Below are 14,187 nucleotides of genomic sequence, written 5' to 3'. Positions count from 1 at the left end.
GGCAAGGCCATTTCATAATTTCATCATAATAAAAAAAATTTCTTAGGATACGAGTGATTCTTACATTTAAAACTCCCAAAAATTATAAACAACCAACGTAAGAGAGAGAAAATCCGAAGGCCCAAGAAAACTTATCTGCATTACAATAACATCAAATATGATTACTACCAGCAAAGTAGATCATACATCCAATTATACAAGAATATTTGTCTGCATACTTATATTATATTTTCTGGCTTGTAGTTACGTTCCTTATAATTTATACCTTGTGGTTAGAACCACTTGTAACTCCCAGTATGCGCTATGTGAACCCACCTGTAGCGCCGCCCTCTTGACAATCAATGAAACTGACGAGAGACAGGCAAACAAACCGAAATAACATGTCTGAGATAGGAGCCGTTGGAGAAAAAGTTGAATCTCTAATGAAAAAACAGCCTACGCATTGGTGCAGTGTTCCCCAGTGTAAATTACAGGTGGGTTAACATCGCAGATGAATTTCAAAAATATAAAAGTTTTGGGTTTATACATAATTTTTATCAATTTATATTTTTTTTTCTAAGAAATGATGAAGCTGTTCTGATCAATATTTTTATTCATCCATACAATATACATAATCTTTGGATTGTAAACTCACCCTTGAGTTATCCATTAAAATCATTTAAAATACGAATTAACAAAAAACCTTGCTCACAACGCTTTAATTTCAAAAATAAAATCTTCATTATTCTGCATCACCCTCATAAGTTATAGTTTAATTTTTTTTTTTTTTTTTTTTTTAACAAACTAATAAGATATTTTGAAAAAATCCTTATGCCTTAGAAACTTGCCAAATTATTTCATTTAATTATTGATCGAAATGCTGTTTTATTATTCTTTTTGCAGTCTGAAATTAGAACTAAGTTACATACCTGATTAGGGATTTGAAACAATTTTAAAATTTTACAAAAAGGTTTTCTATTGTTTATTAAATTTTTTTAATAATAATAATTTGAACATGCAGTAATTCGAGATAGATGAACGCTGATGATTTGCCTTGATAATTTAGACCAATAATTAAGTTTAGCTGATTAGCTCTTATTCATTATAGTACGCAAGAAAAAAGCTTCAACTGCTTAACGAAGAATCAATCTCGATCTATAAGATATGTTTGTCATTACTGTTCAGACTTTTGTTGCAAAATTTTCAAAGGTATTAAGTTTTGATATCTACATACGCTAATTAAAACTTTGGTCTAGAACCAATATTTTATAATTAAAATTAAAATTATGTATTTAATCAATACAACAATAGTCTTACTCGTCTTCTATACATCCTATATGTATCCTTCAAAGCATAAATTGTTGGTTTTTGTGTGCTTTATCTGTGGTTAAATAAACAAATTATGAACACTTTTTGAGAAAATCGATAAAGTAAAACAGGTGCTTGGGAAAAATGCTTGCCAATCGGCGAAAACCGGCCGTACGATAAATATACGGGTACGTATGTGTTAAGGAAGACTTACTCTACAAATTTATTGCTAAATCGTTTGAAAAATCATCCAATAAAGTCCTTAACAAAGCGGGTGAAATATTGTTAATTTGGCATCCGCGGCAGTTCGACGAGCAAGCGTCGGGAAAGGGCGATGTGGTGGGGGATAGCACAAGACTGCTGTGCTCTCTCGTCACTGCTCTCTGCTCCTCTCTTGTCTGTGCTCTGTGCTCTCGCTCGTTAAGCTGCCGCAGACGCCAAGTTTATGATATTTCAGATGCTTTGTTAAGGAGTTTATTGGATGATTTTGCAAACGATTTAGCAATAAATTTGTTGAGTAAGTCTTCCTTGACACATACAAACCCGTATATTTATCGTACGGCCGGTTTTCGCCGATTGGCAAGCATTTTTCCGAAGCACCTGTTTTACTTGATCGATTTTCTCAAAAAGTGTTCATGATTTGTTTATTTAATATAAACCATAGATAAAGGACACAAAAACCAACAATTTATGCTTTGGAGTATACATCTAGGACGTATAGGAGACGAGTAATTAATTATTGAAAAATCGCAATTTTTCGCTGTTTTTAATTTTTTACGTAAAAAGTTGTTTAATTATGATTGATAAAAACTCATTTTTTTTGTCTTTTTAAAATCTACATGACAATATTTTTTGTTTTTGGTTTATATATTTTTTTAAGCCCTTTTAGTGCAAAAAAGTGGTTTTTGGCACCTTTCCCATCGAATTTCAACAAGTTCCTATATTCACCGATTTTCTCCAAATTATGTTTCCCGAAATCCCACTATTTTTTTCCTATTTTTCACGGTGAGAAACCTCTCTGAAACGAGATTTTAAAAAAACTCCTGGCCCTGTACTACAAGTATAGCTGCTATACCTCAAATTTTTAATAACAAAAGACGGAAAATAAATGTTTAGGAGGTTTTATTTAATCGGATTAAGTTTTCTTGTGCCTTCGGATTGTTCTCCCTCTTACATTGGATATTTATAACTTCTTGGGAGTTTTAAAATGTAACAATTATACTCATATCCTAAGAAATTTTTTTATTATAATGAAATTACGAAATGGCCTTGCCAACGAGAAGTATCACCTTGCCAAATTATTTCATAGAATTAGTATTAAAAATATATTTATTTTGACATGTAGGAAAAAATGTTTGTAACATTATTTATAAACTTAAATAAAACATAAATAAAAAGAAATTAAACCAGAATGATGAATCGCATTAAACAAAAAAAAATAAAATAAAATAAAAAAAAAAAACAACAAACCAGGGGAGATAAATGGGTCATGGGACCCACGGTAAGAACGAAGTTCTTTAAACATGACATGAGTGTAAAGCACAATTTCTCAGGTAACAAGGGGGTCGCCGGACCCGTAGAAAGAACGAAGCTATATGAACGTTAGTACTGCATTCATGTAGTTCACTAAACAAAAACTTGAAAAACGAATAAAAAATAAAAATAAAAAAAATAGTTCAGTACTCACGATGGTTGAACTTCGTGAGAACGTCGTGCATAAATACAGTACTCACGAAGTTCAACCATCGTGAGTACTGAACTATTTTTTTTATTTTTTTTTTTTATTCGTTTTTCAAGTTTTTGTTTAGTGAACTACATGAATGCAGTACTAACGTTTATAGAGCTTCGTTCTTTCTACGGGTCCGGCGACCCCCTTGTTACCTGAGAAATTGTGCTTTACACTCATGTCATGTTTAAAGAACTTCGTTCTTACCGTGGGTCCCATGACCCATTTATCTCCCCTGGTTTGTTGTTTTTTTTTTTATTTTATTTTGTTTTTTTTTCTTTATTTATTGTTTTATTTTTTTTCTTTTCATTTCTTGTTTTTTTTTCATATTTTATTTTGTTACATTTTTTTTCATTTTTTTCTTTATTTCTTGTTTTCTTGTTTTATTTTTCTTCATATTTCATTTTATGACATTTTTTTTCATTTTTTTGTATTTCCTTTATTTAATTTCTTTCTTATTTTCAAATTTAATCTTTTTTTTTCATTTCCTTTCTTTTTTTTTTTTTAATTTATATAATTATGTGACATAGTAACATAATTAGTTAGTCGAATTCATAATCTCAAAAACCATTGATACGTTGTGCAACTCTATCGTATATGTTTATTTTAATAATCTATTTATAAAATAATTTAATTATAACAGTAATTATTAGCATTACTGTAATGCCAAAAAAAACCTCAGGTTTAATAAAAATCGGTCGGTATTTTATGCATCAAATGCATAAAATACAAATATTTAATGCGTAATAACGCGTCTTATTATGTTTAATCTAAATTACCATATTTATGCTAATGAAATTTTTTTTTTTTTTTTTTTTTTTTTTTTTTTTTCAACACAAATACACAATTTATCATTAATTAAATGTAGCATTAGTGAATGCATATAAAGATGGAATATTATAGTTACGAACCGCACGATAAGTACAAGAAACCGACTTTCTCTAATCGGCAGCGCTCGTAGCAGAGTGGGTAAGGTGCTGGACTCATGTGCAGGAGGTCATGAATTCAAATCCCTTTAGTGGAAAATGTTTTTTTTTTTTTTTTTTTTTTTTTGAATTGTAAAAGAAAAAAAATTCAAAGTGAAAGAAAAATTACTGTGGGAAAATAAAATTAAATGCTTGGGAGTGTGAGGGGGAATGGTGGGTAGAGGTGTGGAGAAGAGTAACACGGCACGGTTGGCAGATATACATATATAGTGGGGAGAGGGAAAGTGTGTAGAGAACAGTAGATGAGGGGGACGGGGTAAGGGGGGGAAACTTGAAAGGCAGAGACTTTGGGTGAAACCACTTTCGTTTCCAAAAAAAAAAAAATCTGTCGGTTTTAAAATTCCAGCCCCCTGAGTAACGCGACATAAAAAACGATGTTCTAAAAAAAACAAAAACTGCCGACAGTTGGAATCGATCCTTGGACAGCGAAACAATACGTGCTGCGGTATAAACCTTAACTATCTTAGCTATCGGAAGTTTGGGTGAGATACATATTAAAGTCGCATTTGTTCATTGACAACCTTCGAAGCTTGTCCTACAGTTCATAACAATTATGATGAGGAAAAATTATAAATAAGTGGTTATAGCTGAACCGCCATTCTTAAAAAAAATATCTAAATATTTTTTCAAAGTAATACTGGATTTCAAAATAAGTATTAACGTATGGAAAAAAAAAGTTTTGAAATCAAAAGCCTGTGCATATAATTATGAGCAATTATTTCCACGGTTTAGTTAAATAAGATTAGAAGATAACATTCAAATAAGAGAGAGAGCAAAAGTCGGGCATTTGCCCGAAAAAGTCGCACTGGCCGGGAATCGAACCACGATCTCCCGCGTGTCGACCCACGACCTAGCCGACTGGGCCACCGCGCACTCTCAGCTATACAGCTTTAGTCGACATTTCCGCTCCTCTCCTCGTAGGCACACATTCGGTATACCCCTTCCACCAGTCTCCAAAATGTGCGCCTATATGCTTATTTCTACGCGAATCCACTCTTACTCTTGTAGTCGCACTGTTCGATATAAGTCTCACACTCTCGAAAAATGTGCGCCCGGTTCGACAGCTGGCCGCGGCGGGTCGCCCCGATCAGTGTCAAAGTCGTCTTGCGTCGTAGCATCCCGAGTAGAAATTGAAAGTGGGCAGCCCAGCTTAAACGCATGGTCCAAATCAAGCAACCAAGCCTGGCCGCAGATGGGTGCAGGGTGGGCGGCGTGGCAGCCAAGCTTGGGCCCAGTTCTTGCCTACTTTCAATTTCTACTTGGGATTGGCGTTAGCAATCTCTCTACTCATCTCTGCTTAGCTCAGAGGGTGCCAGGGCCACTCGGTCCTGATGTATGGACGTATTGGTGAATCCGTATGAGTATCTCATACTATACATATTGTTCCGGGGCACTTACTGGACACTTTATTAACTAAGAAAATATGAATTATTAACACAAGCAACTACAACCCGATGACCCAGGGCATTTACTGGCCACTTTATTAATAAAATGTTAATTATTAACACAAGCGCCTATCACCAGATGACTCCGGGCTCTGACTGGCCACTTTATTAATTAATATACTATTAATTACTAACACAAGCGACTACAACCTGATGACCCGGGGCGTTTACTAGCCACTTTGTTAATTAATAAATTGTTAGTTATGAACATAAGCGCCTATCACTAGATGACCCGGGGCACTTACTGGCCACTTTCTTACTTAATAAAAAGGTTATTAATAACATAAGTGCCTGTCATTAGATGACTCGGGGCGCTTACAAGCCACTTTATAATTTAATAAAATATTAATTATTAATACAAGCGCCTATCACCAGATGACCTGGGGTGCTTACTGGCGACTTTATTAATTGACAAAATATCAATTATTAACACAAACAACTACAACCCGATGACACGGGGTGCTAAGTGTTAACTTTATTAATTAACAAAGCAATCGTTAATAACACGCATGCCATTTATTACATAACCTGGACCGCTTTAACTGTCCTTAATACTTTTACTGACTTATAAAGTGTCGAGTAAGCGCCCCGAATCATGTGGTGATTGGCGAGTGTTTTTTCATTTAATAATGTATTTATTAATAAAGCGACAAGTCAGTACTCCCCGTTATCTGGTAATAGGCGCTTGTGTCAATAATTATCATTTTATTAATTAATAAAGTGGCCAGTAAGCGCCCCGAGTTATGTGGTTAAAGATGCTTATGTTGTTTATCAAGAAAGAACACAAGAAAAAGTGCAGGGTTATTTGGTTAAAGGCACTTCCATTGCTAGACCCAATTTGAATGGCGCGCGCTATGTTGGTTGCTGCGTTTGAGATCGTTGGACACACAGTAACAACACTCACACGAATACACCAGTAAGGCTACGCTTATGGCACATGGAACCGCGTAAAGCGTAAAGCGTATCGCGTAAAACTAAGGGAGGTTAGGTATACGCCACTTTGTGGTCACATAGAAAAGGCGTACAAGCCTCGCGTATCGCGTAAGTGTAAAGTAGAGGGGAATTGACCAATCTGCTGTCTTGTCAACAAAAAAAGCTTTCGAAGTTCTCAACGCAAGTGAATTCTAACCTGCGTACATATAAAAAAAAAAAATTTTCAAGTACATACTTTTTTTTTTGAGAGCCGTTAATACATTTCATACAGCTTAATCATTACACTTCTCACTTTTTCTTTGCGATATTGGGTCATTGCATAGGTCGTATGGACTTTCCATAATTTGCCCAAAGTTCTTACGATTTATTTTTCATCCATGTCAGGAATTCGATTAATTATACAATTGATACTGTAATTGTTGTTGTTTACATTAGCTGCTGACTGTATTTACAGGTTGCATACTTTATTTACGCTATACGCGAAAAAATTTGTCATCGCGCACATGGGTACAAAAATACGGGCGTAACTTTATTTTTGCCATGAGTGCGAGCGAGACAGCATGTGCAAAGCCAACGAAATACTCGCTGTGATTGGTTTCAAAACACTTACGCGCGTATTTTTTGCTCCCATGTGCGCGATGACAAATTTTTTTGCGTAAAGCGTACTTTACCTAACTTTCCCTGATCCTATAATTTTACGCGATACGCTTTACGCTTTACGCGGTTCCATGTGCCCGAGCCTTATATGCAATCTTATTTACTTAAGATTGGAAGACCCCGGCAAAGTTTAAATTTACTTTGGTTTTAAAAATCTCTAAATAATATGTTAAACTGAGAAAAAAAATTATTCACCGACATTTTAGTAAGAAAACATTGTTACAATATACTGTGTTCTTAATATAATTTGTAAAATAATAATTTACAACTTTTATACATCTAAGACGATGGTCAGTAAGCTGGGTCACTCACATAATCTTACGGATGTTCTTAATATAATTTGTAAAATAATAATTTACAACTTTTATACATCTAAGACGATGGTCAGTAAGCTGGGTCACTCACATAATCTTACGGATGTCAACATTTAATGCCGACAAAAGTTTTATCTTGCCTATTTTTTCTTTAATAATAGCAAATGCAATAATTCTATTACAATAAAATAATTTTTTTCACAGATTACACGATTATCTTGAAAAATTAATATTTTAACATAATTCAAACTTTGTCGGGTCCTTCTAATCTTAAGTAAATAAGATTGCATGTAAGCGCAGCCTAATGGATCTATATCCATAAATCAGGACCAAATGGCCCTGGCGCCCTCTGAGCTAAGCTTTTATCATACATTCATCATTTATTCCCACATAAATGTGGTAAGTGAGGGGCCCTGGCGTTCAGGCCAGTAGACTGCCGAGATTATCCAGGATAGAAAAAAAAGCATCAAATAAAATGTATCTGACAGACGAATTGAGTAAAGTCAGTGTCTTCTGACACTCGCTCCTTTATTATTTTTAATTTTATGATGTTAATGTTATGCTTACCAGTTCAAATTCTTTAACATTATCATCAATGTAATCATAATCATCATCATCGTCTACTTCGACAGAAGTAAATTTACCATTGTCGTGTATACCAATAGCTATGAGTGTTTCTAAATTTGCACTGCGTAGACCAAAATTGATCAATTCTTTTGTAGCTTCTAAAGTTTCAGGTACTCGAGATATGCACTCATTGAGGACCCATGATCTTTTACTGATTTTACTTAAGTGCTCTTGTATTGCATCAATTGAAAATTCAGATTTTCTCCATTCTGTTTGATATACCAAATCATGATCCAAATTGTACTTTTTGGCTAAAGCTAGTGCTTCTTCATATTCCTAAAATACACTTATACAAATTTAATAGAAGGTTCACATTAAAAATAATAAAGTGCCTGGTTGCGCATGTTGACAGTGCAAGCACCGGACCTTTTGTGCTTGCCCTATCCGGACAAAAATATATAGATGTAAATATAGCCATTACAAACAGCTGTTTGACAGCTGTACATACAGCTATGAGGCTCTTTTACAGTCAAGCTTACTGTATATAGGAAATTAAAGTGTAGTGGTAAAGCGCAATATTTGAAATTTTGAAATGAATAAGGAAGACAAGAAAGAATATTATGGGAGCTTAAAAGTTTCAGGATTGAAAAAGCTTTTAAAAGGGAAAGGAGCAAGAGTCAGTGGAAGAAAAGCAGAACTCGTGGAGGCAAAGTGGTCGAGGCATAAGCCATGACTTGGGAGCGGCAAAAATGTTGGTCTCCCAATTGCTTCGAGCCACTTTTTTTTTATCACACTATCAGAAGGAAATTTAAATTTCACTTTCTTATCGCAGGATATTACACTGCACTTCATTTTTCCTACTATCTTTAAACGTAAATGCAAACAAAAATTGTCTGCAAACAACAGCAATCATTCACAAAGGTTGTGTCTTCTGCTTTGCTCATCACACAGATAGGCTCACGGACACAATACATAACTGTAAATTTGACGGTGTGTAAGTGCGACGGCCATGACAGACGCGACGTGCCCTGGCGCCATCTGATTCAAGCTTGACTGTAAAAGAGCCTCATAACTACCTATATTACAGCTATAATCGGGTGTATGAATAAGGTGTACATAAACGTTTATTTACAGGTATAATAATAGATATCAATTATAGCTATAAATTTTGCTCAGATTTTACATAAAAGTAGGTTTAAAATCTAATTTTTTGAAGGTTTACCTGACATTACCGGTGCTATCATCCATATAATAACATAAAAACTGGGGGCCTGAAGTATTTTTGAATCAGTAGAAAAAAAACAAAAATCTTATGCAATATCTTGAGTTTCTTATAGCTATAATTATAGTTGTAATTTGTAGGTGTAATGATATATAGCTACACGTTTTTGACTGAGTATCGTACATCTATTTTATACCTGTAAACAAACGTTTACGTACACCTTGTTCATACACCCGATTGTAGCTATAATATAGGTACTTATAGCTATATGTACAGCTATAAAAACAGCTGTTTGTAATAGCTATACTTACAGCAGCTATATATTTTTGTCCGGGTAGTCCGATACGCACCAGGTGAGAACGCTATTTTACCTACTTAGGGCGCACTAAACATGCAAAGGAAATAAAAATGGGGGAGGGGTTCGAAATAACGACGGTTCACTTCAATTTTGTCGTAAAACTATGAATGTTTATTCTAGTGGCGTGTATTTCGACGACAGCGATAGCTCAATGCAACGACTGTTCATTACTTCAACAGCCAATCACTGAGCAGTATGAGTAGAAAGTCAGAGCGAACTGCCTTGTGATTGGCGGTCGAAATAACAAACAGTCATTGCACTGAGCTATCGCTGTCGTTGAAATACACGTCACTGGAATAAACATTGATATTTTTACTACAAAATTGAAGTGAACTGTAGTTATTTCGGACCCCTCCCGAGAAAAGTTTTTTTTTTCATGATATGTTGTTACCTCTATTTCAATTTTTCTAGAGTAAAGTTCTTCTGGTGTTGTGCTTTTGATACCAACAAGTCTGTAAGTTCTATGAAATACTTTCGATTTTTTTCTTTTGGGCTGGAATCTTTCAATATCTGTAATAGAATACAAAGCACTCTTGACCACATGAGTTGTATAATTCAGGATCGTAGCTGGCTTTGATTCATCTTCCTCTTTCTCATCATCTGATGACAACTCTACGATGAATATTTTATTATAGGCAAATACAGTTAAAATTAGTATTAATGGAATGTAATTGATGGTATATTACCATCTGCATTTGTTTTTCTGTTCCTTTTTGTACTTGTAACAATAACTTCACAGTCCAAGCATAAAAATCCTTTAGATTCATTAAGCTCAGCAATTTGTGGACAGTTGTACAAAAATTCTGGACTAGTTCCTAAAAGGTTTTGTAAATTCTTGATTGAGCAAACTGAAACTGAACCTGAATATCTTGTTACTATCACAGCCTAAAAAAATTTAAAACACGTCATACATACATTGCCAACAATACTTTAAAGTGTTCATACAGTTTATAAATGCTCACATTGTCTGACCACCATCCAGTATCTAGGGGTTGATACTCTGATATGTTAGCAAGTACTTTCTTGAGTTTCATGGATTTCAATGGATTCTTTGTATTATATTGTGGTTGATCAGAAAGTGTCCATTGATTTAGTAGTTTGAGATTTGGCAAACTCCAAACTGAAATCGTACCATCCACATGAAGACATAATATAAGTTGATCATTCGGTGAGACACTGGTTTTAAATATTATTGGTGTTTTGTTTTTAATAACAGGAATATAATTCCATATTGAAAAATTATATTTATGCGTTTCAATATCCTGTGAAGCAACTGATAATTTGTAGTATGGATGGTCATTCAAGGTTCTCCAGCATGTTAAACCGATTTGTGAAGCTGCACACTGAGAAAAATATTAAAGTGTACCCAAGAAAATAAATAAATTAATTAATTAATCAAACATGAATTATTATGTAGAGTAAATAAGTTAATTACTCACAGATAAATTTTGATTAACACTATTTCCGGCAACAAAAAATAAGTTGTGTTTTTCGCTGTAAGAAACAGAATTAATTCCATTTCTGTAACAGCCACTAAATGAAAATTCATGGTTTTCACTGCAACTACTGTTAGAAATACAGTACGACTTAAGCAAGCCACTGTAAGTTACTCTAATAAACTCATAGTCCCAGTTAACACTCTTAACTCTTGGCTTCTTAAATATTATAGATGCTACAGCATCGCCAGCTTCTAAGACATCTGGGTTCTGAGAGACTGACTTAGGACTAATATTAAATATATTATTTCCAAAAGAGTTATAAAAAGAAATATAACCATTGCTAGAGACTAATGCTAAAATTGAGCCATCTGGGCTCCAAGCAAGTTTACGCCACTGTGGAAAGGCATCCTTTGGAGCTAAATGACGTTTCCATGAAAGTTATATTTTTCACAACAAAATAAACTGCAACAAAGAAGACTTACCTGAAGCTTTTCCAATGACAGATGAATATTCATCTTTTGACTTTCTAATTTCTATAATATTTTCTTGTAAAATAGCAAGAATGCGCCCTTTGTCTCCTATAGCAAATTTCCACGGTAAAGTATAACTAATCTGTTGAGAAATTATTTCAGGTAGGGAATGTCTGTTATTAAGGTATCGCAATGCATTTTTTATGGTCCCTGAAGTTGGTAAAACTGCTAAATCATTTTTATACTTCTGAAAATATTGTATATAACATGTAATAATAACATATAATATATAATATAACCTTCAGAAAAATGCACTAAGAACTTCTAATAATAAAAATACACTTAAACGTGCAAAACTAACAGTTAGTTCAGGCTCTTGTTTCCGAGCAAAGTACTCCAGGACTTCGTACAAAATCGACTCATTAGCTGAACTTTCAGATGTTTCACTCATTTTAATGCAGCAAACGTATGACGCTCACAGTCTAACTATCATGCTTCCTACTGTCAAAGAGACTAATCGTTCACCTTACAATCCAGGGACGGTCACCAATGCAACCCCAGCCAGCAGAAAATTAAAAATTAAATAAACAAATGTATCTAATCGACTTATTAAAAACTGCTCCTTTCAAAAATGCAAGTAACAAAAACTGCTCCCTTTTATTTATTTAGTTAACGCAAATTAAAGTGCCCTGTGAGAGGCGACATTTCGCAAGTCAATATCTCAGCTAATGAACAATATTTCGTAATGATTCTTGTTGTAAAAAAACTGCTCTCTTCATCAAAAAAATTGCTCTATCATTAAATCGTTACCATGATCTATTTACCATTGAGAAAAATCGATTTGTTGATATTGCTGTAAACCACACAGTTTCTAGGGGATTTTTGCGTTTCATCAGTTGGCTGCATCTACTTATGGGATACTTTCGGGAGAGGAATCAGTGTCGGGTGAAAAATACACACTCGCTTAAACTTGTTTACTAATTATTAAAACAAATAAGAAAATAAATCAATTACAAAATACTTGATTGACAAAGAAAACTCAGATTACAAAAGAAAGTCTTTTCCCGCACGTGCTTTAGTATAGAGCACCGTGCGCGCGGCTTCGAGCAGCTGGAAGGCTGGACGCTGAATTAATGAAGGAGACGGCGGGCTAGCTTCCGTCGCCTCAGCTCTAGTTGTCCGCAGGTGATATGCGAGCGAGAGAGACAGCAGCTGAACCCCGTTGATCAGGCGCGGCTCTGCTTGCTGTCTGCTGGCTTGCGCGGGCGACAAGGAGCTTGACTCGGCTAGTCAAACTCTTCTCTCTGCTCCAGCTTCTGCTTGCGTGCTCGGCGCGAAGATTGTGCGCCAGGTTGTGGCGCTACATACTGGCATATTAATATGCGTATACTCGACTGCTGCGCGCGTGCGTGCGCGTGCTGCTGTAGCAGACCAGCAGATGACATGAGAATAACAAAAGCCAATTTGTTTATATCTTAAGATATATACAGTATAATATGTCAAGTATCGGTATAATTTTGTTGTTTTAATTAATTTTTTTACCTGTAAGAACTCATTTACATTGAATATACTTGATGTGTACTTGTAAAGCAAATAGTAATTGTTTAATTAGAATAAGTTTGCATGCACACGTACTTTAAAAAACGAGGATTAAGTAAGAGAGGGTGTATATAGCGTTGTTTGTTTTTTCTGCTCTGCTCTTAAGAGTTAGGGTTAGTGAACCCCAGTCAGACCCAGACTCATCTTCTTGACAATACTGTCCAGGTCTTGGCAGCTAAGATCCACCTGCACTAGGTGTAAAAAGCTGACTTGTTGTTCCTGTTTCTGCGTCCAGTACCACCAGCAGTCATTTCCAGTACCACAATTAAAATTAATGGTATGATTGGACTTTAAGTAGATGAAGTGATCAAAACCATTAAATTTTCTGTGAAAGTTCGTGCCATCAGATAAGTAAAATGTTTAATAATTATCTTGTAAAAAATGCATTTCTACATTTTTAAGATAGTTTAACTTTGTGAAAAATTCATTTTCTAGGTGCAGATGGTTCATGCCTTCTTTAAGTATAAAGTATCCTGTTATATAAAATTTCAAAATCTCAAAATGTCTCAAACTGATGCCGAAAGTACGAAAAAAAGACCGCCTGCTACAGCAGCACGCGCGCGCGCGCGCGCAGCAGTCGAGTATACGTCACAATGGGTGTATTCCGCAAATGCTGCCAGCAGTTAAGTTACGTGGGTCATGGTGTGGTAACGTCGCATGGTCGGGCGGCGCTAGCGTCAACCTGTACTAACTGTCGGTGGGTTCCGCATGTCAACAAACTTTGATATTTTTTACTGTTTTCGCTCCCATGCCATCTGATATTTCGGATCTTGTTGACATGCGGAACCCACCGACAGTTAGTACAGGTTGACGCTAGCGCCGCCCGACCATGCGGCGTTACCACGACCTACGTAACTTAACTGCTGGCAGCATTTGCGGAATACACCCATATTAATATGCCAGTAGATGCAGCCAACTGATGAAACGCAAAAATCCCCTAGAAACTGTATGGTTTACAGCAATATCAAAAAATCGATTTTTCTCAATGGTAAATAGATCATGGTAACGATTTAATGATAGAGCAATTTTTTTGATGAAGAGAGCAGTTTTTTTACAACAAGAATCATTACGAAATATTGTTCATTAGCTGAGATATTGACTTGCGAAATGTCGCCTCTCACAGGGCACTTTAATTTGCGTTAACTAAATAAATAAAAGGGAGCAGTTTTTGTTACTTGCATTTT

At 35.1% G+C, this 14,187-nt stretch overlaps 1 protein-coding gene across 2 annotated transcripts in view; it reads right to left on the bottom strand.

Annotated features, from left to right (window-relative positions):
* The window catches only part of LOC106637216 (NBAS subunit of NRZ tethering complex), a 31,098-nt gene extending 19,190 nt beyond the window's left edge, over positions 1–11,908 (bottom strand). For both annotated transcript variants that reach the window (XM_089595877.1, XM_089595878.1), the window contains exons 1-7: positions 11,766–11,908; positions 11,417–11,651; positions 10,935–11,350; positions 10,458–10,838; positions 10,182–10,380; positions 9,887–10,107; positions 7,916–8,251 (exon numbers count right to left, since the gene is read on the bottom strand). In XM_089595877.1, the coding sequence (XP_089452003.1) occupies positions 7,916–8,251; positions 9,887–10,107; positions 10,182–10,380; positions 10,458–10,838; positions 10,935–11,350; positions 11,417–11,651; positions 11,766–11,855 (1,878 nt within the window). In that variant the 5' untranslated portion in view covers positions 11,856–11,908. The remainder of the gene's footprint in view (positions 1–7,915; positions 8,252–9,886; positions 10,108–10,181; positions 10,381–10,457; positions 10,839–10,934; positions 11,351–11,416; positions 11,652–11,765) is intronic.
* Positions 11,909–14,187: the final 2,279 nt, after the last annotated feature.

This window comes from Copidosoma floridanum, unplaced genomic scaffold, assembly GCF_036245765.1.
Source record: "Copidosoma floridanum isolate Cflo_tuat_1 unplaced genomic scaffold, Cflo_Japanese_pri ptg000029l, whole genome shotgun sequence".
Taxonomy (NCBI): Eukaryota; Metazoa; Arthropoda; class Insecta; order Hymenoptera; family Encyrtidae; genus Copidosoma; species Copidosoma floridanum.
Note: the sequence above shows the minus strand (reverse complement) of the source record. Positions and strands in the feature narration are given on the sequence as shown.